Raw genomic sequence first — 26,721 nt, forward strand, 5'->3', positions numbered from 1 at the left:
AAAGTGCTCACGTTGTGGCTAAACATAGGATGGTATTTACCACAGTGCAATTTCAGTCCTCACTTGAGATAACAATCACACCCACCTCTGTGAGTACTATGACAAAGGTCCTCACTGACATCATCAGCATTAACTGTTTTCATTTGCGAGGCTTTTTTATCAAACTTAAGAGAAAATGCTTCACATTCATTAATTAACAATTATGACACCAAGTTGCAGCCGTGCTAACTGTGTGCCCGGTACTCAAAGTTTGCAGGGACAGTACAACTTCAGCTCATCCCTGGGATTGATTTAATAACAAAATGAAACTTTCCTCTGTGGACGATGTCATTCTGTTTTTAATCTTTCAGCCTTTACGATGCTAATCAGTATATTAGTTCTGTGGTACACTGGTCTATTATTTGTGTCCCATGTAAATCACTGGTTAAAAAGTGACAGTTTCTTTTATTCTAGCCTTTTTGTTGCATGTTCATGTCAAGGTAAAACATCTAGATACAGAAAAATGATCAGGTCAATGCACAGAGTATCGCCTTACTGGAAATAAACCCACATGGATCCAGGGGGATGAAGTCTTTTGACTTTGCTGACATTTGCCGCCACATACTAAAATCATGATTAAGATATGTGTTTAAACAATTATTCCACGTTATTATTAATTCATTTGTTTGGTGTAATGAACATTGCAATGAAACAGGTTCACTAGCGAGGCTGAAGCACGTTAATCTTCTTTGATATCAATCTGCTGATAATTAAAAAAAAAAGCAAACTGGGATGACTATGTCACTGTCAAGAGGGATTAAACTAATTATAAGCTCATCTGCATATGTCTGCACGCGTCCTGGATCTGCTTACCCAATGATTTCTTTAATGATGCCTTTTCTGGACTGAGTACCGTGTCTCAAATAGCTTCGTTTGGTCGAGCTCTTTGCCTCACATTACATGCAAAAATGTTCTCACGGACATAATTGCAGAGAAAAGGTGTGGAGACTTATTTACAGGGTTCTTTTTAGGATAACTCTGTTTGGAAGCAGTCACTTTAGGCATACAGACGAGTTATGCAGCAAATTACAAAAAATACTTCAAAAAGCCTACAGGATATTACACAATGTCAGCACAGGGTGTTACCATAATTAATTTGACCACCCTGCATTTAGACAAGGTCCTGAGCGACCTTCTACTTCTAATGGGTCCAAAGCAATTTGCATACCAAATGAAGCTAACGCGAGAAAATAAGACTTAAAGGGCAGTTCCGCTGTGATTTCAATTTTCTTCCATTGCCTGTCTAGCCTGTGCTCTGAGTGTCTCCAAGTCCTGGTTTGTTTTTCTTCCCTATTTATACTGCAGGATGCCTTTGTGCTTCCTCATACACAAACACAATGCCACTTTTCATTTGTATCCAGGCAATACACGCATATCTTTGCTAGAAGTCTTTTAATCATCTGAAGTCAATTCACACCATCCTGACTACACTTTCACAAGTAGATGCTTCAGATCTGCGCACTGTTGCTCTAAATACAGACAAAGCAGATAAATTAGTTCATCATAAATTCTAAATCTTTCATTCATACTTCTCATTCATTACCACTTGTCTTGCATACAGCAGTGGTTCCATTTGTTCCTGCTCTGCTAGAACTTCTGATGGAGATTTTTTTATACCTTTGCTTCCTAAAGTAGCTTCTGATTGCATTCAGAAATTACTTTTACGTTTTTACTGCTAAACTGATCGACCTTTCTCTTGGTTTTACTGGTGAGTTGTCAAACCATTTGTTTTTAGGTGGTTAGATCCATATTGGGAATATGACTCTAAAATTCAGTCCATGGCAGTGGTTTGTGAAGTTCTTATTTCACTTCTGCATAAAAGACACTGGCCAGCCTGGAAACGTGAAGTCTCGTCATTTCATTATTTAGAGTGTTTCTTTTGTTTCCCCAAGACACTAAAAATTTCACCTAAATGGGAGTAATTTCTGGTTAACAAACCTGCTTGGATAAGAAGGAATTCCTTGGATTCAGAACCCATCACATTGGTCGCTGTGCAGTTGTAACTGCCAAAGTCGTTTTGAGAATCAGGGGTAATCTGAAAGACAAAAAGAAACAAAAAGAGACAAAAACACCGAGAAATATCAGGTTATGTCTCAAGTTTTTGGATGTGAACACAAAAAAAAAAGAAAGAAAAAAAGACTCTGACTATATGCATGACGAACTTAAACACAGTGTAGATCATTAGGGTGTAGTCTCACTTAATGCTTTTCTGCTATTTAGCATTTGTGTTAGATCTGGAGCCTGGTTGTTATGCAGATGCACAGATTTCTTGATTTTAATCATTACCCATTGGTTCATTAACACAGTGTCTAGCAGTTGAGTGTGCTCAACACTAGGCCTATAATTATAGTCCATTTAAAGTTGGTCTGGAACTACTTGTTAGCTTTTAATGCAATCTTTCACGTTACTCTTTAATCTCACTAAAACAGTGGCTTATATTAGCCACAATTCATTCTTGTGTAACAAACAGAAAGCCTTTTGTGAGCTACGACTCTGTTTTTTTGTGTGTGCGTTTTTGGATACTTCTCAAAAACAATAAAAAAAACGGAGCTGCGTTCTAAGTAATCTGCCAAACTATGTCAAATATACAGAGCATGTTTGTGTATTTTGTGCCTCTTTATGGCAGTAGAAATCAGCATTAAGAAGACAGATGCAGCACACCTCAAGGTAGCTGACAGATGGTGTGTTATAGATCTTCATATTAGTGCTGTTGGCAGTGGGCAGCTGGAAGCCGTCTCTGAACCAAACCACCGAGGCTCCGGGATGAGCCTCCACCTCACAACTGATGTTGGCCGGGTTTCCCTCCCATGTATATACTGTCACCGAACCCAGGATCTTTGGAGTATCTGAAGGAATAGACAGGGGAGTGAGGATACTTGAAACAGATAAGCAGATTGTCAAAGGTTTACTGAAATTACTCAGTGGAAATAAACTGAATCTGACAAGTTAAAGAAAACAACTCTTATGGTTGGCCAAATTTATGCAGATGACTGACAAACCCGTGGAACAAACTCCTTTACTACACATGTGATGCATTATTAGGTAGTGCAGAAAGTAGTACTGGATACTCAATGGGGAGAAAAACAGATGAAACAAAAGAAGACATTCTGGGTGATGTAGGATTCATCAAACAGCACAATAATGACCCAAAATATCTGCAAGATGAAACAGCCAAGATGTAAATACTGCATATAATCAGCTGTATGTGAGTAAAACGTTCACTTTTACAACAGTCTAAATTGAATCCAACAGGAATCTGCTTGTAAAAAGCAGCACTGATTTTTAAGTATGTGCGGTATAATAAAAACTCCAAGCTCTGTTGAAAAGTCTAAAGGACAGAACGGTATCAGTCAGTTGGATATGGCCATTATATCTTGTCACGAATGGCAGTATTTCCTTTCATCCTTGAAGCTCTTCTCCACATTTCTAGCAGCTTTAATCAAGGCTACCAGTAAAAATACTCGATTTAGAATTCATGGCAGCAGAAAAAAGACATGTAAAACACACTCACTACGGAAAAGAAAGCAGTCGTGGCAATGGTGACAAAAGCTACAGTTTTACAGAATGGTAAACAGATGCTAAATGAATTCTAATGCTTTACTTGTGATCTATAAATTTAATGCCTTTTATGGTATGGATTTATGTTTTACAGCCAACTTGTGCTGGTTTTATAAGACATGAAAATGCTTCAGAGAGTTTATGAATGTGTTACAAATAAAAAAAACCCATTATAACTAATAATTATAAATTAGCACAACCACTTAGTTTAAAGAAATAGCACTGCTCGGGGTTTGATGACCAGATTATTTTTCTTTGATTTCTTTAATCTTATATGTGCCTGTAGCATACTTATGGATTATGCAGCAAAAATCAAATAAACGACTGAAACCAAGCAACAGTTTGACCAAGCTATTTTCACTTCCTACATGAAATGAGTTGATACCATATAGCCAAACCTGTTACACTGCACCCCAATTTTTGACAGGAAAACAGACAAGAGTAAAGGTAACGGACGGTAAAGTTAATTAATTCTTCCCTTCATTGTTTCCTTTTAAAATCTCCTGCTCAAATCACTGAGCATTGATTTTAAATTCAGTGAAGTATGCTTTGCTTCACGAGTGCCGTAAAATGCAGTGGCCCCTGACACTGCCAGGGCTTTACTTCTGACCCTATCCTTTAAAAGTCTGCAGCATGCTGCGGCTGGGATTGATGGACAAGGCTGAGTCAATAGATGTTCCATCTCCTGCAGCTCTGATTAGATTCTCACTCTTTCTGTCAGTGCTGCTTTTGGTCTCATTGACTCTATAGGGCCTGCGACTTGCCTGTTTGATTTCTGCAGGCTGCTAGCCTGGTATAGGTGAACATAGGAGGAATGCATCTGCCACATAGGGTTCATACATATCAAGTAGGCTGCATAGAGCTCATGTATATTAAATAGACTGCACAGTGCCCATAATGATATCATATAACAAAGTGCATACAAATGCAATAGTTATACAAAAAAGATGACAGCGTCACATTTGCATGACTAGTACATTCATACAAAAGTGGCAGCAACAGCGATACTTACTACACATAATTGCATTACTATTAAAGACTGCATTACTATTAGAAGGAATTTAGTCTTTTTTAGTGGAACACTGAAATAATACTCCATAAAACTCCCAACCAAAAACCCCTGAACTATTTTACATTCAAAGTGTTTCCTGTTCAGCTTCTTTGGGGAATTAATCTGTAGTATGAATTAGTTTTTCTTTCTCTCATTGATCTGTCAGTTTCATACAATATGTAATCAATATCAGTATCGCAGAAAGAAATGCTGTCTTATGCCCATACACCAAGTAGGTGAATTAGCTTGTCTTTGGCTATCAGGACATCCTAACTTGAATGAATAATTGGCTATTGCAGAGGTTATTCTTCAATAGAACTACAGGCAGCCAACAATGGCTCTGTGCAGCCTCAATACTAAAATATCATCATGCTTGCTGATATTCAGCTCTTAACAACCGCAGGGGAAAAAAGCCATGCATAAGTCTGTAATAAAAAGCAAAATCTAAAGTTACAATTTCTAATTCTCCATCCAGCAGGACTAGGAGAATCAGAAAGAGTATGTAACAGGTGACCTGCTTGGAGCTCAAACAGTGTTTTCATTAGACATTCATGTTAAACAAACTTCAACCTCTGACAAAATGGAAGTCAAACAGAAAGGACATTAACAGTTTCCTATCAGTCCTTCAGGAACAAACCTAGACATGCTCAGCCTAGCTAATGGGATCATGCTGTGAGGCAGATAGGAACTTCCATGCTTCGATAACGTCTCCATTGTGTGAGTGGGTGAGCGGTGATAGAGGGGACAGTGAGTGAGAGCTGTGCCCACGACAAAGCACCTTTTCTTATCGATAATTGCTTGGCAACAGTAAATCAGCTACCTGATAATTTGATGATTACTCTAGCAAGCCCTTAAACATCTCTATCAATGCTGAATTGTGATTATATCTCTAAGCAAATTACAAGCGCACTGAGCACAGGGGCATATTAATCCAATTAAGCATCCATTGGCCTTATTTCCCTCTCTCATTCTCTCTCTCTCTCTCTCTATCTTTTTTTTTGTTAATTAAGTAACATTTGATAGGCGTCAAAATGAGATCAAGTATAATTTTATACACATCAAAGCACTAGTTTATAGTTTGGTGCTGATGGAGCATTAAACCATCACCAGGGTACATACACTGTACTATTAGGGTCATTTTGTTTTTTCTTGGTGCTGTAACACAGCGGTCCCCAACCCCCAGGCCTCGGAACGGTACCGGTCCGTGAGTCATTTGGTACCGGGCCGCGAGAGTTGAGGCTCAGATGTGAAATGTATGGTTTTCAGGGTTTTTATCGGTTTTCAGCGTTATTTTGTTATCGTTTTGATCGTTAACTCTGTTTTCCTGGGTCTTTTCAAGTGTGTTATGAATAAATCTTCTTTTTTTCGGTACCGGTACTAGTTTTATTTTGTTGTATTTATCCGCGACACATTAAAGGCTGGTCCGTGAAAAATATTGTCGGGCATAAACCGGACCGCTGCTGTAGCACACTGGAGCTTTGTAGTGTCTATATAAAAAAATCAAACTTGTTGAAATTGTAATTCTCTTGGTACACCGCCCTAAAGATCAAAGGGGCCAACAGTCTCGCACTGTTGACCCTTACTTGGAGTGTCACAGACTCTCACGGTTGACCAGCTGCAGAAAGTACAATTTAGGCTTTACAGCATTTCTTGCAAGCTTCAAAGAACATGTCCAGTCCTGCAAAGACAGATGTGAAAAATGCCCACGATTAAGATCCAGAACTTATTTTTAGTCCTACGTGAAACAACGTCAGCTACACTATGGAGTATATTCAAATACTGTTGCTCAAAAATAAAGGGAAGTTTAAAATCTGCTGTGTACCCCTGAGTGTACCTTTTGACTGGTACCATGCCAAGATGGATGATGAATGTTAACTCTCCATCAAAGGTAATGTGACTGTCCCTGATGGGCTGAGACAAATGCAACCATATGACAGAAGGAAGATGCTGAAAAATGACCAAACTTCAGTCAAGAGAACATCTGAGATGATCCATCCACAACACGAGGTTAGTCATTGATATGCTGCTGTGCGCTCTGGATGATTCTGAACTGAAATCTTAGTTCGCCTCTGATTGATTCTTCGTGTGTGGCAAACTGTGAGCCAATGGGCTGTAGCTACATTGTAAGGTTTTAAAAACTGAGCTTAAAGGGACACTGCACATGAGTAGTGCTAATGGAAAGCCAGAGAGGCTGACAATGACCATAGATTGTTTTTAGAGGCTTCTTCATATCAAATAAAAGAAGATAGATATTAAAAAGACATCAGTAAGAACTAGGATCCAAAAGCAGGGTTGATACCTGATTTCCTGAAGAGTTGTTCTTAATTACCTGTAACTGCTGTAGTACATTTAAAAACACTTACGACACAATGTTATAAGAATGTTATTTTAAATTTAGACATATGGAAGTTTGCTTTTGTTTCTTTTGTGCTGTTAAGTCATTTTTAATGCATCAGCTAATTTGAGAATGGGCTTGAAGATGATACCCTCACCCTTAAGGACTTTAACTGATCTTGTTACTATCTGCGATAACATTGGTCACCTTTCTCACTCACTATGTGCTAACAGACCTCTCCGCATTGAATCATACTTGTTATTAATCTCTGGCTCTCTTCCACAGCATGTCTTTTATCCTGTCTTCCTTCTCTCACCCCAACTGGTCGCAGCAGATGGCCCCGCCCCTCCCTGAGCCTGGTTCTGTTGGAGGTTCCTTCCTGCAAAAGGGAGTTTTTCCTTCCCACTGTCGCCAAAGTGCTTGCTCATAGGGGGTCATATGATTGTTGGGTTTTTCTCTGTATGTATTATTGTAGGGTCTACCTTACAAAATAAAGTGCCTTGAGGCGACTGGTGTTGTGATTTGCCGCTGTATAAATAAAACTGAATTGAATTGAAAATTGATGCTGTCAACAGCTTGGTATAAATTAAATAATAATGAAGTAATGTTAGACAAACCAAGCACAGTTTATCTAATGTTTGCTACACCTGACAGCACACATTGCCTCTTTAATGTCTAAATGCTTTTCTATCCTCTCTTTGTGAAACCAGCTCAAGGTTTTGGTGTCACACTGAGACCTTCCATCTAGAGACACCTTTTTGAATAAGCATTAAACATGCATATGAGGAGAAATATCTGTGTGAGATGAGAAAAAGATTTCCACATGCAAGGCAGCCACAAGGCAGCAGTGGTTTAAATCGATGTCATGAGTATCAAGTTATTCTTGACTGGAGAGACATGCTCTCTTGCTCTTACTGTTAAATTGCTAGTGCTATAGATTTCCTTGCCTACAGCTAAAACCATCAGCTAAAGAACAAAACCCGAGAAAGTTCTCTAGGTGCTGTCAGAAACCATTTTTGGAGACAGAGAAAAAAAAAGATCCAGTGCCTGAGCACAGATAGAAGTCGAAAAAAAACATCTGGGCTCCATATATGGAAAGAAATGAATTACTGCAGGAACAAACTGACCTTCACTGCCTGATAAATCAGTATATTGTATCACGGTTAACAGATTTTCGTAATTTAACAATAGTAACTAACACTTTTAACATGCTCTTTGAAGACTGTTTTTTGGCTGATGCAACAACTTATAAAAGATAAATGTAGCAACAGAGTTTCCATAAAAGAATTCTTTTAGACACTACTCCTACCCCGTTTCCAACAGACTAAAATGAAACGTTAAAACGATGACATTTTATTAAGCAGATGTCAGCAGCAACAGCAGCTCTTATCAGTTTCATATTTGTACATATAACAGTGCAAACTTATGGTTATCTGTGTTGACAGCAAAGATAAACCACTGGAGCGTGCGGCCAGGCAGAGTTTTGTGACTTACAGCGGACTTCCAGGTACATGTGCCGGGCGTCCTGGCCGATGGAGTTGCTGGCGGTGCAGAGGTACTGTCCAGCATATGTAAACTGGACATTTTTCAAGGTGAGAGAGGACACCCGTGCATGACTGCGCACCACCACATTTCTATCAAGGCTCTATAAAGAAGAAGAGAAAGAAATTATTCTCACTTATAAACAGGTAGTTTTATATAAAACAGGGCTAAAGGGTCAGTCTGTATTTGTTGTTTTGCTAGCGCAAATGGGACAAATGAGTAGAAGATAAAGTGGGAACTATAAACTGAGAAAGCAAGAGTTAAAAAAAAGAAAAAAAATGTGACGACTGACTGACAGGTGAGCCATGTGAACTGCAGTGCAGAAATACCACAAGAACAGCGGGATGGAGACAACATAAAAGCTACAACTGCAATGAACTCTTCTGAGAGAGAATTTAGTATTCCTTGGATGCTATTAGCTGATAAGGCTAAATTTATTCTATGTTTTTTTTGTTTGTGTGAAGTGAGTGCCACAGGAGCAAACAAATCCTTCCTTTAAATCCTAAAAAAAATAACGTTAGTTATAAAAATCTTACAAATATGCTGCTAAAATTTATTCTTTTCTCATATATATATATATATATAAACAGCAACAGACTGGACATCCTGGCCTCTGAAAAACTATTGCTGGGATAACTATTAAACCAGCGTCAGAGCCCTGGCTAATAACCTGCAAACTCGATTGCTGTCCTTACCATTTAGCAGTCTGGTTGCAGGGTTACAGGCAGTCTAATTGCACTTGGAACAGTATAACTGCACTTTTAACAAACAGCTTGTTAAATCTGGTTTGTATTTGTATTAAGAGATCACATTTATTAGCCTGCCTACTGAGCTAATACTGCTATTCCAAGCATGTGTTATGCCTTACTTAGAGTGATCTCTTAACAGCTGTGCAGCTGACATCAAAAGTGGCCCAACGACCTCATTTGTTTTTTTTAACAAATGCAGTGGATCCTAGCTTCTCTCTGTTGTGCATGTAACCTGATGCAAATACAAGCCCAAAGCAGAGGGGGGGCTTCAAGTTCTGCACCGTTTTTGCGAAGACAAAAAGTATATTTGTTTTGAAATCGCATGGTGAAAGTCAGTAGGTGAAAAAAACAACATCGGTAATAAAGAGAAGCCCTATGAAATGATTAATAAAACTGCAAGCCTATAAAACCCATGGCTGTTAAAAAAACCTGTAACAGTTTATCTTCCCTTTGGGGGACACAGGCGACACAAAAAGGAGATATACATCTTCGTTCTAGGTGCCATAGTATTTGCTTTTTATTTTAGGCATTCTAGCTAGAGCTTCGGCGTGCAAAGCTCTGGCCGGTAAACTAGAATATAGATGTAGTATATAACCGAGTCATATTTGTTGTGTAAGTATTACGTCAAAAACAGCTTTTCTTTGCAGAGCAGGGTGACGCAGATGTGGCAGAAATATTTCTGCTGTTTACGGAAGATCTGAGGGAGTGTCCTGGAACATTTTGAAAGGGCAGCATTAATCTTGTCTTACTGCAGTAACACAGGAAAGAGCTGTACTGGGTACACTGGTGGAATATAAACAGGAAAAAAGGTTAATAGAGAATAATGCTTTAATGATACAGCACAGGTAGCAGGGAGAGGGGAGACCTTTGAACAGGATTCATTCATTAACCAAATAATTTTAATTACAAAAATGAATTATGGTGGTAGACTTGTAAGGCGATGTATGGACAGGATTTTTTCAGTGTCTTGTATTTTGCAGTCACTGCTGATTTGATCTGCAGAGCAAATCTTTGTACACGTGTTTTGCTTGTCGTACATTCTGTCCGGCAAGTGTTACATGAAGAGGGAGACTGTCAGGCATAACATGCACAGGCTCTGTCTGTGTATTCATTAGATGTAGATCTGCTATTCTCAGCAATCACGGTGCAAGAGCCATTTATGCTTTATCTTCCCAAAATACTAGCTCAATAAAACGATGTTAGCGCTGTATTAATAACATGCTGAAATTTTATAACCACCTCCTCCTTTGAAAAAAATGAGGCAGTTTAGGCAGCTAAAAATAGAACTTTTTAACAAAGCAGATGTCGGCGAGCTGAGCCAACAGTTTAAAAAAAATGAACTCTGCTACATCAAGAATTCAGCTCATGAGTAACTGTCTCCCAATTTGGTATCAGGATCCTTTAACACAACGTGGCACATGAAGATATATATTTGTGGAGAACACCTGACGGACAGGACAAACCTGTGCCTCCTCCAAAAATTTAACTTTGAAACTACTGGGAGTGGTCCTTGTCAACTTTAATTTCTAGAATGTTGATTTATGGAGCACCCTGATGGCCCAGGGGTTTAAGGAACAGAACATGAATATACAAAGGGGTAGGCTATTCATACTTTTAATCCAGCCTGGGACTTGTGTTGCTTGCTTATCATTCCCCATCTATTTCTGTCCTTAATTCTTTTAATTTCTCCACTGTCAAATCTTTCATCAAGGAGAAGTATACCAAGAAAAGTAAGTGCAATTTCTCTACTTGGCATTCTCAAGCCCTCCAAAGTGTTGAGGCGGGAAAAAGGTTACGATTTTAAGACAACGGTTAATTTAAGGAGACGGGTAACTAAAGGCAAGTGGTAAATAGAGTTCTATTAAACCATTTCCTTTATCTATAATTGTCTTTACTTAACATGCACTGAGTTGCTAAAAGAAAAACAAGCAGTCAACAACATGGTCATATGATCTTCTTATGAGTTGAAAATCAGTCAGTAGGCAGGTTATAATAATCAGACTTTTATCTGGTTTAAGTGTCAAACTGTCTTCCAAAGTGCACTTCTTAATGAAATAAAGATAAAGTGAAAAGGCTTTGCTGTTGTCCTTAGCATAATTTCACCTTTCATGTTCGATTGTCTTCTATGACTAATTGTTTAATGACTGCTTTTTAGGGTTGCTGATTAACACCTGTCAGCTCGGTTCACCTAACGTCCAATGAAAGCAAGGCCGACGCTATTACTGAAGATCTGTTTGATCCATTCTGTGCCGCAATAAGTGCATTCGCTGACAGCTGACTTTCTGTGTGGGCCTACAAGAAAAATATTTAATGGGCTCGTTTGTTCACATCTAACTCTATGGCTTTATTCTTGGAATTTATTGAAGTAGTCTGCATGATTCACAGTTCAAAGTACCTGGGCCTAGGTGCAGCCCCTCAGTCTAAAACAGGCAAATGTAGATCCCTTACTCCTCCCTTTAGGATAGCTTTCTTCATATAGGTCTTTGCATAGGTCTGTCGTAAGGAATAGCTGCTCTCATTGACATCATACAAAGCCAAAAAAAAGCTTCTTTCAACTGAGATGCAGTCTTTAGCCTTACCTCTTTGCTCACATGTATTCCTACATAAGCAAGCAAGCAAAAGCATCAGTAAATCACTAGAACAAAGTAATAGCAACAATAAAAACACCAAAGAAGTAGTCTTTAATTGAACTTCTGTAATGAAGTGCACAGTCAAGGATGTCAAGTACTGAAAAATCTGTAGTGACCCTTGGATTAGACTGGGCTCAGAGAGGTAAGAAAAAATGTGAAAGTGCTCCCGCTAAAACATAAAAGCATAGGTCACAGCAGTAGATCCATAAAACGCAACTTAAAACCCAGTCAACAGCCCAACAAGGTGACGTGATTATTGTCACATGCTGGGATAAGGCTATGTTAAACAGGCGTGTGGAAAAAAACTTTGCAGCATTACATCAGCAGGAAATGAGTGCTATGACTGATTGAAGCACGTTATTGAAGCCAGTTAGGACAAACTTGTCAAAACTCTGAATCTGTGTGTTATGGATGCTGAATATGACAGTTAATTCTTAGCTTGGTTCCTTGTCACAGTGGTGAGTGAAGTGAGCTGATTGTACTGTGTCAGTTCTATCCAAAGGTAGTAATTGTTTTTGCAGCAGGCCAAGAGTTTGCATGTTTTTCTTTTGTGCCAAACAACAGAACAGGAAGCTCAAGTGCTTTGGGATTTTTTAAAAATGCAAACACACTTGGCATCCTTAAGCTTACCCTGTAAAAATGCTTGTTAATGCCATTCTAAGAGTTCTACCTAAACATGAGCCTTAAAAGTGGACAATGCAAACAGAATTCTGTCAACCTTCTTTGTATTAGAGGTTGAAAAAAAACCTCTCAAATCCTGGAGAAACAAAATCAAAACTCTCTACTTGGCTACATATGATCAGGGGCAAGGAAGACTTTTTTTCCCATTTGGGTGAGCTGACCTAGTGAGACCACAGTATAAATGAGGCCCCAAGGTGACTGAATGAGGCAGCTACTTCAGTGCACAGTTGAAACAAAAACATGCAGGCCCCTGGCCCATGACAGAAGGCTACACCATTAAAATCCATTCTGTTATTTGCTAGAGTTTGGTGAGTTAGAGTTAGTTTGCTCACAGCAGAGCAGACAGTGTGTTTTTTTTGGGTGTCCAGCTGCTGATCAATCAACAATACAGGATTCATCTTTTTTTCATGCAAAGTCTGAGCATTCACCACACTGTGCAGCAGGAAACAAAGAATGGAGCTACTTGGTCTACACCGAGATGCCTGCGTCTCACATGGAAATTTGTTGACAAAAATAAACAGTGATAAACTAATGGAGCAAGTCTAAATGCATACTGGAACTAAATGTATTAAATGAACTGTACTACGTGGCTATTAGTCTACACATTAAGCGCAAAACTAAATATGGTGCATATTAAATGTGGGCTGAGTGATAACACTTCTGCTCTGCAAACAAAAACAAAAAAAGGTGGTGGGGGTAAAAGTGGTAGTCTATGATGCAAGTCTGGGCTAGTACATCTAGAATCAGGCTACGATATTTGGTAGCCATACCTCGTATGTGTCTGGTCGAGTCCAAGAGGCCTAGAGAGGACAGAAGCAAAGAGGCAAAGACAAACAGCGACACAGTGGAACAAAGTGAGCTTTTGGAAATGACCCACATAGAACGAATGCAGACTGGCTTCAATGTGCAATGACTGAATCTTTTAAATACCGTTCCATGGTTTTGTTTTAGATTGTTAAAGCAAACTCAAGCAAATACATTGTTGCCAATTAATTTCCAGAATATCTACAAGCGCGTTTTCTCCGTTCTTGGTAGTTTCTGGTTTTTATCTGTCTTTTAAATGCTATCATAGTTTACTTTGTTTTTGCAACGCACAACATGTTAAAGATGGAAGTAGCCTCTAGGCATGAAGAGGTAAGCAGATTGCACATAATGACTTCAGTAAGCACTGTCCTTAATAAGAAATGCTCATAAAATATTCACATTTTGAGTAAAATAGGTAACAGAGGAATGAGGAATTAAAGGTGTAGCTACTTGTGGGAGAAAAGTTAAAAACGCATGAACGTGTATCCTCATTTTCTCAGATTACTTCTTGCTTAATCATATGTGATTCCAAAAATGCCAAATGGGAACAGCCAAATACTCAAAATGGGACTTAATAAACCAGTGGCTGACATCAGAGTGGTAAAGACCTTAGGCGCTCTTTTATAAACCATCTAAGATTTCTGCATTTGTATTAAATCGGTGATGCCATCTTGCAGTAATGTAACTAGAATTTAAAAAAAGATAGAATACCAAATGCAAATATCAAGGGTAGTTACCGATTTGCCTTTCAGGCAAACAGCCGTGATTTTTTACAAGATTTCTAGAAGCGGGACTTGGCACTGTTCTGATGTTGTTTATGAAAACTACAGATTGGATTCAGCTGAATAATTTCATTCAAAGCTTTATTTATTATAATTAAACAATTAAGACCAATGATGTCATAAATAGATTATATCCCTCTGTTGATGTATTAAAGGCTAGCTGAACATTTGGCATTGTCTAGTTCAAGGTTTTCTTGATGTGAAAATGACTGTTATGATGAGGGCCAGGCTTTCCAACTTGGCAATCAAGGAAGTAACAGAAATGGTCAAAATGCCAAACTCGAGCACATTTTCCTAGAGCTGCATGGGGCCAGTTATTAATTAATGTACTCTAATAAGAGAGAATTTGGAGGCACACTAAGGAAAACAAGGCACTGCAACTAATTATACAAGAACCACTACCGGCACCTAGGGACTTTGTTTCCTAATCAGCACATTTTCTCATCATGGCTTACAGTATGTATCTTGATTAACTCATTCATGTAAGTACAGAACATTGACTTCCACCACTTATCCTCTATTAATATAAACTACGTACAGATTCCTATCATGTGGTATAAACATTCAAACCACAAAGACCTTCAGCTGAACTGAGATGATGTCTTAATCATACATTACACAATGACGCCATTAGCTGTGTTTTTCTCAAGCCAGTAATATTCAAAAGAAGAAGCCGAAGACAGAAAAATTCCTGTTCTGTCATTGCACATCATTATGAATATGTCTGTGCTCTCGTACCCTGGCTGGTATGAATGTAGAACTAGAATGTGAATGGAAGACAGAGCGTGGCAAACAGGAAAGTAATGATGAATGAAGATCCAATGAAAATTAGTGACAGCTATTACCAAATGATCAGCGGGATTTTCTGACTACAGCAACATTAAATCAAAATGTATCTGACAGTGATAGATAGGGAGGAGAGGGATGATGACAGCCTGTGAATAGAAGACATTCAGTGGCAACTATGAATACGACATGCAAGTCCTGTCTTGCAGGTGGAAGATTACATTCAGAAAGTCGCAATACAGTCACGGCTGCCGCAGCTGATTGGCAGTGATGAATTGCACAGTTAATAGGAAAATATGAGAATATTTTAACTGACTCAAATGTACAGACTGATCATTTTCCAGCACAACCGGAGTGGTGAACGGATAATTTGCACAAGTTTGCCATTAAGTCTAAAATAAAATCCGTCTCAGTTTAAGAACAACTTAACGAGATGTCTGCATTACAAGAACTGAATAAATAACACATTCTTCTTTAGTACAATGTTGTTCAGAAACAACAATATCCTACAGTTTTTTCCATTCTTAAAGACCTCATAGTTCCATATCTCCCCCCCCCCCCATTATAACACTTTGCTCTTGGATTGAAGGCTTACTTCATAGGATATAAAAGTAGAGTGGGAGCTTCAGCTGCAGGCCCCTCGTCTGTCGAACCAGCTCCCAGCTTAAATTTTGGACACACACTGTGTAAACTTCTAAATTAAATTTAAAAAGTAAAGCTTAAAACGTTCCATTTTTGATAAAGCTTAACTATTAGGACTCAAGTGTTTCTTGTTTGCATCTAATCATTAGTTATTATTAATCTCTGGCTCTCTTGCACAGTGTGTCTTTTGTCCCATGTCTCTCCCCAGTCGTAGCAGATGGCTGCCCCCTCCCTGAGCCTGGTTCTGGAGTTTTCTTCCTGCTAAAAATGAGTTTTTCCTTCCCACTGCCACTAAGTGCTCGCTCATATGGGGTCATCTGAATGCTGGAGCTTTCACTCTATTACTGTGGGGTAATAGATAAATAATGATAAAAAGCACCTTGAAGTGACTGTCGGGATTCGGTGCATTATAAATAAAACTGAATTGATTTAAATCATCCTGCTGCTGTAAATATAACTGCCACATTTGGTGCACAGTCTCACAATAATGTTATATTTTCTCCAATTAGCCGTCTGAATGCTTAAACAACTGTATCAACGATATTTACAATTATTAGTATAGAGAATGTTTACAATATGACTAGAAGAGAGTTTGTCAGACAGTCATTACCATGGTCTTTTTAGTTTTATATTATTCCACCAAAAATCAATAGTTCATTTCACAGAGATATATTTAATGTGAAAATGAGCTACATGGTAACTTTCAGACATAATTCATCACAATGCACCAGCTGACAGAGCATGTTAAATGAAGTAGGCCAGCATGGCCCAAAATACTGTGCAGCTGACTCTCTTATGCCCTGTGGGAAATAACAGGACAGGTGCTTTCATTGCATTTACAGTGTGTAGCTCCAAGAGTAGTTCTTCTATTGTTCTTACACACCTGTGTCATTTGAAACATTTGAAGAACAACTGTGTCTGCTATGGCAGGACAACAAACACTGTTGAACTATTTTTGTGTGGGAACATATTTCACAGGAGTTACAATACCTCTCAACAGTCAAACAAAAAATGGACTCAGGGTTTTCATGCTAAATGCTGCTTGTAGTGACAGGGTACAGCTTATCTTATGCCTAATTAAATGCCAGCATATTGTTGGCAGGAACAAGTTTTATGCCAAATTGTGCTTTTTTCCTGTTATTCCACAGCAAATGTCCCGAGGCCAGCAACCAGTCTGCAACCCAGCTGTTCTGTGTATCAGGGAAATATGCAGTGTCCAACTTTAGTGCTTTTAGAAGTAATATAAACATGTGGCAGTATGTAACGCAAGCTGAATCACAAACCAGTGCATGAAATGTTTTTCCCGAATCCAAAAACCTGGTGGAGGCAGTGAGGTAATTATCTTAATACTGTTTACTGCATTCACAGAAAATTACCCCTCTGAAGTGACTAATCTGTTTGCTGCTAGCACCATGTGCATTGTCAGAATAGACCGTTCAGATGGATTTTTCAAAATTATACAATTTTAATGAGCTGATAAGAGCATAACAATAGACTTCGGATGAGACTCTCTCACTAGGCTGGCAACTGCCAGAATGCTGTGACCACTGCAATGGAGAAAATAAGGAAAGGAATGGTGTTCATAGCTTACACATCCTAAGAAGCCGTTTACCATATCCTATAAGCAAAGCTTTAATCCAGCGTTATCTCCAGTGCTCCTGAAGGACATGAAGAGGAAAAACTAGGATATACGCCAAAGCATGACAAAGATGCATAACCCTTATGTGGCTGCTTTACTCATATCGTGTTCATCCTGGGAAAAAAGTGCCCACTCGTTCCCAAAGTGGATTATCACAGTAGTTTGCCAGAGTGGCATAACTGGAATCACAACAATCTGATTCATAGCAATAATTAAGCTAATGCCAATTAAATCATTTTCACTTTGTTTTTTAAACTCTTGTTTGATTTCCTGTGAATTTTAAAAGAGCACTTTTTATAGTAAATTCACAAAAAAAGGAAAGAAATTTCCATTAAAAGCCAATGAATAAAAGATGTTGTAGCGTGTCAGATGCGCTGTTAAAAACATGTGGGGAGACATAAGAAGTCTGCACTCTCTCTCCTCTATCAGTCACAATGTAAATGTACAAAAGCATTAAAGCAACTCGGGCTGCATAAGACAAGGCTGTCAAAAGTTCAGAGAGATCGTGAAGCAACATCAAAACCTCATTGTGCAAAGTTCAAACTCATGTAACAATGAGAAATGTACGAAGCACTTTTAGCTGCATTCCCAGCACGTGGGTGGAGTTGAATAGCCAACTGATTAGTTATTAATGCCATGAGATGAAAAGTGACGGAAGTGAAAATAATTGGTGGGATTTCAAGGCTGAATTTAAAAAAATGAAAGTCAGTGAATGGCTGACAAAATTCCTTAAAAATGTCCATGTGAGTTTTTGAAAATTGAAATTGAAGCCTTTTTCTGAAAATTGTATTTAATAACAGCTGCCAACAAATCTGGAGAGCATGTGCTGTATTGTATATTACAGTGCAGGTCATAATATGTAAGTGGTACAAATTATGTGGAGGCTCTGTTCTAGCTTTCATCCACTTTATCTTTTCTAAATGACATTTTTTTTTTATTTGTTGTTTGCCATGTTGTTCCTTAAGAGCAGAAACGTTTTAGGCAAATTTCTCAAACAACTGTAGTTTTATTTTTTGGTACCTCTCTGTCATTAGCACCCCTTTTCCTAAAAACACTGGCTTTTTAAAACACTTCTATTAACTGGAAAAAAAAAATGGTTTCTGGTGCATGACCACACAGCAACTCTACCTGTTCTCCTTCAGTGAAGACCTTGTTTCCAAAACTCCAGGAAATTGTAGGTGTTGGGTCACCGGAAGCCTGACATGTCAGGGTGACTTGATCATCAAACTCCGAAGCAGTTTGGTTACTCAAGTAGGTAATGTTGGGTTGGACTAGAAGCAGGACAGAAACTGTTATTAGAATTGGTTTTCTAGACACATAAATGTGGGTACCTTTGGTTTAAAGCTCCTTCTCCAACGAGAGTCAGCGGGGTAATTTCAAATATTTAATCTGTTTCTTTATTCTTTTTTAAACAGCTAATAGATGCTTGACATTTATCAACAGCTATTACCACTAATCCACCTGCCTTTTTTCTATTAACTGGGTTTGATAGTAGAGGTGGAAAAATTCTTAGGTTCAAATCACCACATAAACTCATCAGCTGCTGACAGATGAATATATGCGATCAAATGATCACGTCACTGTGAATGACACATTTGACATGGCCATTTGATCCATGGCTGATAGAGACGTTTCAGTATTACTGTGGCAAGTTATACAGAGTGGTTTCATACCCCACTGAGTTATAACAGAGCCACAGGACTACATAATTTCCTCATAAAGAGATACTGCACTTTATGTTTCACAGCCGCGTAAGGATACGAGTGTGCAGCAAAGTGCACAAAGTACAACAAAGAAATGTCAGAGATGATACAAAAAAACCAGCTGCCGTGTTCTTTATGCTAAGCAAACCATCAGCAAATGGAGTCATTTTCTTACCAAACACGCTTAGGCTGACTTCCTCCGCTTTCTCTCCCGCCTTGTTCTTGGCGATGCACGTGTAATCTCCTTCATCCACTTTGGTGACATGTTTTATTAACAATTCTGAACCATCCTCATTGAGGCTGTACTTATCGCCGTCTTCAAGAACAACGCCGTTACTGTAGCAAGGGGGAAAAAAGAGGAAAAGAGAAGTGTCCGCGTCACATGTATTTACTTGCACAACTTGAGGAGCCTACGAATAATTTTCTAAACTCACTGACAAAGAACTGTTGGGGTTTTATCTACTGAAGCAAGCAGCTCGCAGACAACAAAGCCTCGCAGACCAAAAAACGCTGTCCTGTGCTCAGTGCTTCTAAGAACACCTCCAACATTGCCTCAGATTCTGTTTGCCTTTGGTCTCCTTCAGCCTTGTTTTTAAGAAGGTCATACACCGATTGTATGATGACGATGCTTCTTTTAGATTTCAGAAAACACTCCTACTCTCAGGAGCCAAACTTTCACTTGAGGTTAGAATCTCTCTCTTTTTCTTTTTTCTTTTGTAGTGAATTAAGTGTTCGTAGACCTGGAGTAGCAGCATTGCTCCAGCAGCCAGACAGTGAATGACAGGCCTGTCAGCGACTAGAACAAATAGAGCTTTACCCCTATGTTTTTTTCACCGCCTCATACATCTATCCTCCCAACAACCTTCCTGTCCATCTTAACCCTCTTCTAGCCAGGGCCTGCTTCTTCCTCAGGATCACACATTAGATCTGCTGCATGAAAGACAGCTGTGAGCGGGATTTGAGTTCAGTCGTCTTATTTACTCATGCAGCAGCAATCATGCTTTGTCTAAAGGTTTCTCCTCACTGCTGCATTCAGACATGAATGATGCACCAAGAATATTAACGTGCACTGAGCAAACAGCTGCATGAAGAAAAAAAACACGTTCGGGCTGACGTCCTTGATTTCGTCTCCCGAAAGCATACATTTGCACAAGTCGGTGGTCGTCAAACAAAAATATCCTATTCCAGCACGCACATGCTTGGTGTATTGGTAAGTTAATGTTTAAAATCATTACTAACTCAGTAAACCTCCTCTTTAATCAACAGAACTTACTTAATTAAACACATTTCAAGTACCAATTTTTGAACTACTACCAATTAGCGGTTGCTAAGATGCATATGCACCTTGTTCTCACTTTGGTTTATTCTGCTTGTTGACCTATTCATAATCCCTATAAATATATATTAACAAGTGTCATGTAAAAATTAACTTTATCAAAAGCAAGCCTGCATGAAAGGAGTCAGGGACAGAAGAATAAAGGGGACTGACTGGTAAGCTATGAACAGCAAAGTCACAAATCTGGTCTGGTCACGCTACTGTATGCAGAGATGTATTATTTCCTTATTATTACTGTGTCCAGCAGCTGGAGAGCTGGAGAAAAAACAACAGAGATACCCCGACAGCTGCCTCGGGTAGCGCACATCCTGCTAAAGGGTAGCCTCGAACTTATAAAAATGTCCCCGTTAAATTGATGCTCCTTGCTGCACAAAAGATAAAAAACCCCGAGGTCCTTTTTGATTAGGAATGTTTGTAACTAATTGAACTGACCTGTAAATATAAATTGCAGCCATTAGCGTAGCATAACAAATTCCTAATTGCCATGGAATGAAGTTTCAGGAAGACTAATTTTATGCAGATGTAGCTCCATCCTATCAACCCTTTATCTAGTAAGAGGCAAAAACACATGACTCATTTACCCTTTTACTGTGGATGTTATTACAAGGATTTTGATCATTGAGGTAAAAAGCCATCAGAATATCTCTCCATATCATTGTGTCATAAAATGGACTGCTGAAGTGAAAAAGCAAAAGGTAACAGTATATAAATCTCCCGCTCGCTAATGAATACTAATGAGTGTGACTTATAATGAGTTTCTATTGAAAAGCTGGAATTAATAAAAGCCCTCTATGTGCTTTAAGTACTAGTACACTGTATAGTGCATAGTTTGTCTTCCATTGCTCTGCTGCAAATATCATTCATCTCAGCTTAATCTTATCAGGCTGCTTTTACCTGCTTGGCAGATTGCCACTTAGGGGGGTGGGGGGGGGGGGGGGGGGGGGGGGGTGGGGGGGTCATTTGTATTGACGTCAGTGTTTCTTTTTGGTTTGTCGTTGAAGTTTTGGACCTGAGAAGGATTACTGTGCACCAAGAATAACAGTTTGTAATTCATAATTATTCATTTCATTGCTCTAACTAATATTGCTTGTTTCGAGGTCAAGAACAAGAGGATCTGAAGATGAAAAAAAGAATAAATAAAATGCTTCATTTTTTGTGGAAGCTCAAAATTTCTCCTGACGTGATCCGGGGTAAATCTGAACTCTGCTCGTCACAACAGCCAGATAACAAGATTGAATGACGTACTGTGCCCAAGTCACGGTGGGTTCCGGGAAGCCATCTGCATCACAAGCCAGTAAAGCTGATTTACCAACGTCTGCTGTAGCGTTGACTTCTGGGTGCCTGACACGGATGCTGGGAAGCACTGAAAAAGATACAAGATTAATTTGAATTTCAAGTAACTAATATGTATTTATAAATTATATTTAAAGAGGTTTAATCTAGATATGTAGATTCAAAACCTATAAATGATTTTATTACTTCTTTTTGCACATTCCATATAAAATTAACCAAACACTGAAAAAACGTTCACAAAAAAAAAAAAAACTTTTTGGTTTGACTTGTTTTAAACAACTACCGAACCCACATGGGGATAATGTAATTGTAGTAAAGTTTATCCAAAATGCACTTCAAGTTTCCTCCATTGAGTCGTGATAAAACAGACTGGATGTTTCAACATAGCTGAAATGAACATATTTCACACACATATAACGATATTTCCCATAGTTACACGTCTATTTCTTAATTTAGTCAAAGGGTTCGAAAATAAAAATGCAATTATCCCTGAAAATCTACAGAGTAGCTTTTAAGAAGTGATATTTCCTCAAGAAAATTGCCCAAAATCATTTTTTTAAATAGATTTTTCAAAATTCTTCATCCTGATAGTTAAAGGACTTTGATATTTAAAAGCAATTTGGGGATAATGTTGCTACTAAAGGTCAGAGCATCTGCAACATTTTCTGAGAAATCCACAAATTTAAAACCAATTTCTCGTCATTCTGGTCTGTAGTTGTTTGAATGTGTTTCTCTAAACCAGAAACTTGAAAAAGATGGCTAGATGATCTGACTAACTATCTAACTATCATTGGAGCAACAAAAAAGTTTTAAGGGTTTTAGAGCCATCTGGCTCATTACTGAACCCTGCTCTGTTAAGCCACACATTGATAAACAGCAGGGCAGGCAGAGCATAGAAGGTGGTGTATACACTGCTTACCGTTAACAATGACCTTCATAGTCTTGAAGTCAATTTCTCCCCTGGCCATGACACGAGCCTCACAAGTGTAGTTGCCCTCATCTGTCTTTTTAATGCTGCGGATCTGCAGGTGGCCATTATCCATGATCTTAAATCGAACTACAAAAAAAGGAAAAAAGAACAAAGGTTCGAGATTGTGAAGATTACATTCTCAACAAAACAGTGGAACAAAAGAAACGTGATTTAATAAGTCTTCTATGAATTAAGAGATGATCAGTTGGGGCAAGATTGAGAAAATCCTTCCTGGTAATCAAATTATTAGATGAGAGAGCTTCATGACTCTCTGGCTACAGTAAACATATTTTATCAATGTTTTAATCAAACCCAGATCCTTGACAAACAGTTGCAGCTCTAATTAAACAATGCACAGTAACACAGCGAGCTGTCTTAACAGAAACCTGGTGTTATTTTTCACACATTATTGAGAAAAACTATCCAGCACTTATTAAAATCCACAATTTACACAGGGGACTCATTTATTTTAGTAATGACTGTTGCCTCAATCAAGTGACGTGTTCTTCCTATCAAGTTTAAGAGTTACACAGTTTACTGAACAAACAATTCCACCTCAGTGACTCCTACCACATCGCACCATCCATGGGAGTGAAACATTTACATAGTGTACAAAAAATAAATGACTGAAATGTTGAAAAGCTTTTAAAGTTTAATCCAGGAGTCTAAAAGTTAAGAAGAAACAACGCTTTTGTTAAACAGCTCTTATTCAGGTCACCGTGACACATTTTACAAGGAAGAGTTGCTGTTGGGATTTTTAACTCTGCAGCTTGCAGCACAGGGTTAGGTCAGCGACTGCACTGAAGAAAATTGCATAAGCAGTTTTTAGTTTTCAGTGTTGGTTACAATTAGTGGCTTTTCCAGTGAAAAACACATTCCTTGACAAGAATCCAAGAACAAAGGCAGGCTTAGCACAACAGTGTGGTGACTCCAGGCTCTCCAGCGGTCACCGAGGGAGGGGTTACTTCAAGGTTAAAATAGTCCCCGGTTCAAGTGTGAAACAAAACCCAGACTCCTGTTTTATGTCCAGCTCCCACACTAGATCCTAGTTTTTCACTGAACTTGCTAAGCCATGGCTGTTTTGGACCAATTTGGTCAATGCTCCTCCCAAGAAGGAAGCTATTGCCAGATTAAATGATTACCAAATATTGTACATGAATTTAGGCCCTCCTCATATTTTTGGGCAGAAGAGACCAAATGCTGAAAAGCTCATAATTTCATTTTACACAGAAGACAGCTTGGATTCACAGCAGCTACATTAGATTAGATTTTTTTGGCAAAGTGTTCAGCAACACTTACAGTTTTATATGTTCGGTATGTGCACGCTCACAGTTTCCTCCACAGCCGAGCTAAACACCTTTGTTCTGTGTGCTTACTGGCAAAGCAGAAATGGTTCAAAACCCAGGACAAACAACAGATAAAGGGATAAAGAGTTTGAAAAGTTTTTATAGTGTTTTTTGATATACTAATGTGACATATGGATAAAATAGATGTTCAATTACATCAAAGCTACATCTCTGATCGCCCGTGCGCAGTGAGAACGAGACCCAATTGTGTACATCAAACACCTCTAACTCCCGAAACACAAAATTCCTTTATTAAGAAAGAGTTAGAGGTTAAAAATGTTGTTAAAATGTATGTGTGTATTTATAAAGATAAGAGGATCCTGATAGCTGGGGGGGGGAGGGTCTTTTTTTATGCGTTTCAGGATTTCCTGCTTCCAGTTTTTCTATTGTTGTGGGTTTATGATTATTATTATTGTTCTTGCCTCCCCACTGTTCCTCTGTAATGTGTTTACTATTAGTTGTCTCTTCTGTGTGATTAGGGTTGTTTCCTGCTTTACTTTAACAGTTAATTTTCTCTGGTGTTTCAATTCGGTTTTGAGCCTCTGTTTGTTTGATTTTTCTGCATTACTTTCATCTACATTTCCTTCCTTTGCCGTGTGTGTGATCCGCAATCGCTGTGCAGTGTATAAAGAGCCCTTTCCTTCTCTTTGTTGCATTGCCTGTGTTTTTTATGCTTCTTTTTCTCCTCTCGTGCTGTCTGTTTTCTTCTTTGGATTCATTCTCTGGCTTTTTTGGATTCCATCATTTTTATTTTAAATCGTCTTTCATTATCTGTTGTTGTTTATATGAAATCATAAGTGATTAAAGCTCGCTTTTTGTTTGAGATCTCTTTCTCGCGGGTCCTAGGTGTGGGTCCTTAAGTCTGCAATCCATACAAAATCAGAGTGAGACATGAGGAGCAATAGTAAGATCTCACCACCCTGAAAGACAGTGGTTCCCAAACTTTTTTTGCTAGGCCCCCCTTTGTTTTACAAGAAAAATGTATTTCATACCTCAAACATTTAGTAAACAATTAAGCAAATACAAGTAAACTGCAATAAATTACAGGTAGTAATAAACAACTCTTTTACGGTACGTCCACACCTACACGGGTGTTTTTAAAAACGCAGCTGTTTCTATGCGTTTGGACCTTTCGTCCACACGTAAACGGCGTTTCGAATCACTGAAAACGGAGATGTTTTTTTAAAAACTCCTTTTTGCGTTTACCTGTGGACGAGGAATACAGAGTTCGTCACGCAACGTCAAAGGTATGCGCCTTTTTTCACATCATGCTGTGCGCACGTTATTGTTTACATGAGATGAATTGCAGAATGGCAGATAGAGACAAAATATTGTTACTGTTAATCTGACTATCTTCCGGTTTTACACGCTTACATATACACACGCAGTTACTGTCCCTCCATTTACAAAGGCAGATGCGTCACGGTGCAATTATTTTATATGTAGTTGTTTTTTTCCTCTGTAATAATGTTCAACATTGCTATCAATACATTTTTCAAAAAAAATGCCTCTCTGTGCAAAATGGGTTTAAAAACATAAACAACTGTGGGATACTGTTTGTCCGTGATTTAAACAGCCCAGCGCTGCTCCCAACGAAGGGAAAACCAATTCTGCAGGGGAGACCTACCTTGGCACTTGTGCAGGTGAAACCAAAGGGAAGATAAGCTTCACCATATTTTCTAGTCTTTGGCTTAGAATGAGGTTGGTTTGGAAACCTATTCAGCTATGCTTCACCTCCTGCTTTGCGTTTGTGTGGGCGCCCCATGCTAGCAGTGTCCACGCGTTTTTTTTTTTTTCCCTTTTCATACCACGCCCCCCCTGCAATGGCTCTGTGCCCCCCCTATGGGGCGGGCCCCACACTTTGGGAAGCTCTGCTGAAAGAGAAGGCATCAAATGTGTCAGGTATGACCTGAAGTCAGAACATGAGATGGAGGTGGTTTGCAAACTGTTTATGCACAGAGCACCAACGATGGTCAGACTTAAGCAACTTTTGCTTTTGTGGCTGAACTTTACTTCATCATTGCCGAAACAGATGCTATGATTACGATTTGCAAAGCAACAAAAAAAATCTGATTCTAAACTAGCAAATCTGGGTAGGTTTTATTACAGGGTTTTTTTTGCTGTTATTGTTGTTAGTGACAGCAGAAGCTTTCTTAGATTACACTTTCCTTCCTTAAAAAAAAACCATGCTGAGTTTTTCAGATTTTTTTTTCCAACTATAGTTTTCCTTTATTTGGCAAAATTAAACTCAGGTGTGCCCTCAGACACATTTTCTAGTGACAATAACCACCTCTTGCTAGGCCTAAAAATACAATTTTCATGTTCACGCATCATCTATGAGGTCTAAAACTACTTTCCAATGGAAAACGGTTGGCTTTGTTCATAGATGATGGGCAGCAGGAGAGGGAGATGAGGAATAGTGTGGCAAATTGATTGGAAAGCATGAACTGGCAAACAGCATTGGCAGGGAGGTAAGGTGGCTGCTCACAGAGTTAAGAAGATGGAATGGAAAGGCAGGTTGGATGTGAGAAAGCAGCTAAGCAGTGGGGTGTTTTTTCCCCTCTTTTTCTTTTTTTTTTGAACAGACTCACCATCTTTGGCAGGTTGGATCTTGGAGCCCTTGTGCTTCCAAATAATAGTGGGTGGTGGTGAACTGACAACATCACAGACTATGTCAGCATCCTCACCCTCGATGAACTCCTGCGGGTTGGAAGTACTCTTGAACGTGATCTTTTCTGTGGGGGAATGGACATATTACACATTTTTATATGTATTAACACAGAGAGTGACATTTGTAAAGGTGAAAACTTACACATTTTCAATTTCAGTGGTTCA

At 38.8% G+C, this 26,721-nt stretch overlaps 1 protein-coding gene across 5 annotated transcripts in view; it reads right to left on the reverse strand.

The window, feature by feature from the left end:
- The window catches only part of ncam1a (neural cell adhesion molecule 1a), a 285,702-nt gene that overhangs the window by 63,555 nt on the left and 195,426 nt on the right, over positions 1–26,721 (reverse strand). For 3 of the 5 annotated variants that reach the window (XM_085421212.1, XM_085421216.1, XM_085421214.1), the window contains exons 4-12: positions 26,478–26,621; positions 22,490–22,627; positions 21,523–21,640; positions 19,117–19,277; positions 18,367–18,509; positions 13,356–13,385; positions 8,478–8,628; positions 2,701–2,885; positions 1,978–2,074 (exon numbers count right to left, since the gene is read on the reverse strand). In XM_085421212.1, the coding sequence (XP_085277338.1) occupies positions 1,978–2,074; positions 2,701–2,885; positions 8,478–8,628; positions 13,356–13,385; positions 18,367–18,509; positions 19,117–19,277; positions 21,523–21,640; positions 22,490–22,627; positions 26,478–26,621 (1,167 nt within the window). The remainder of the gene's footprint in view (positions 1–1,977; positions 2,075–2,700; positions 2,886–8,477; positions 8,629–13,355; positions 13,386–18,366; positions 18,510–19,116; positions 19,278–21,522; positions 21,641–22,489; positions 22,628–26,477; positions 26,622–26,721) is intronic. The other 2 variants (XM_085421213.1, XM_085421215.1) reach the window with 1 other exon arrangement.

Source organism: Rhamphochromis longiceps, linkage group LG10 (genome assembly GCF_057381845.1).
Source record: "Rhamphochromis longiceps isolate RC_006_pf linkage group LG10, R_longiceps_female_GT1.1, whole genome shotgun sequence".
NCBI lineage: Eukaryota > Metazoa > Chordata > Actinopteri > Cichliformes > Cichlidae > Rhamphochromis > Rhamphochromis longiceps.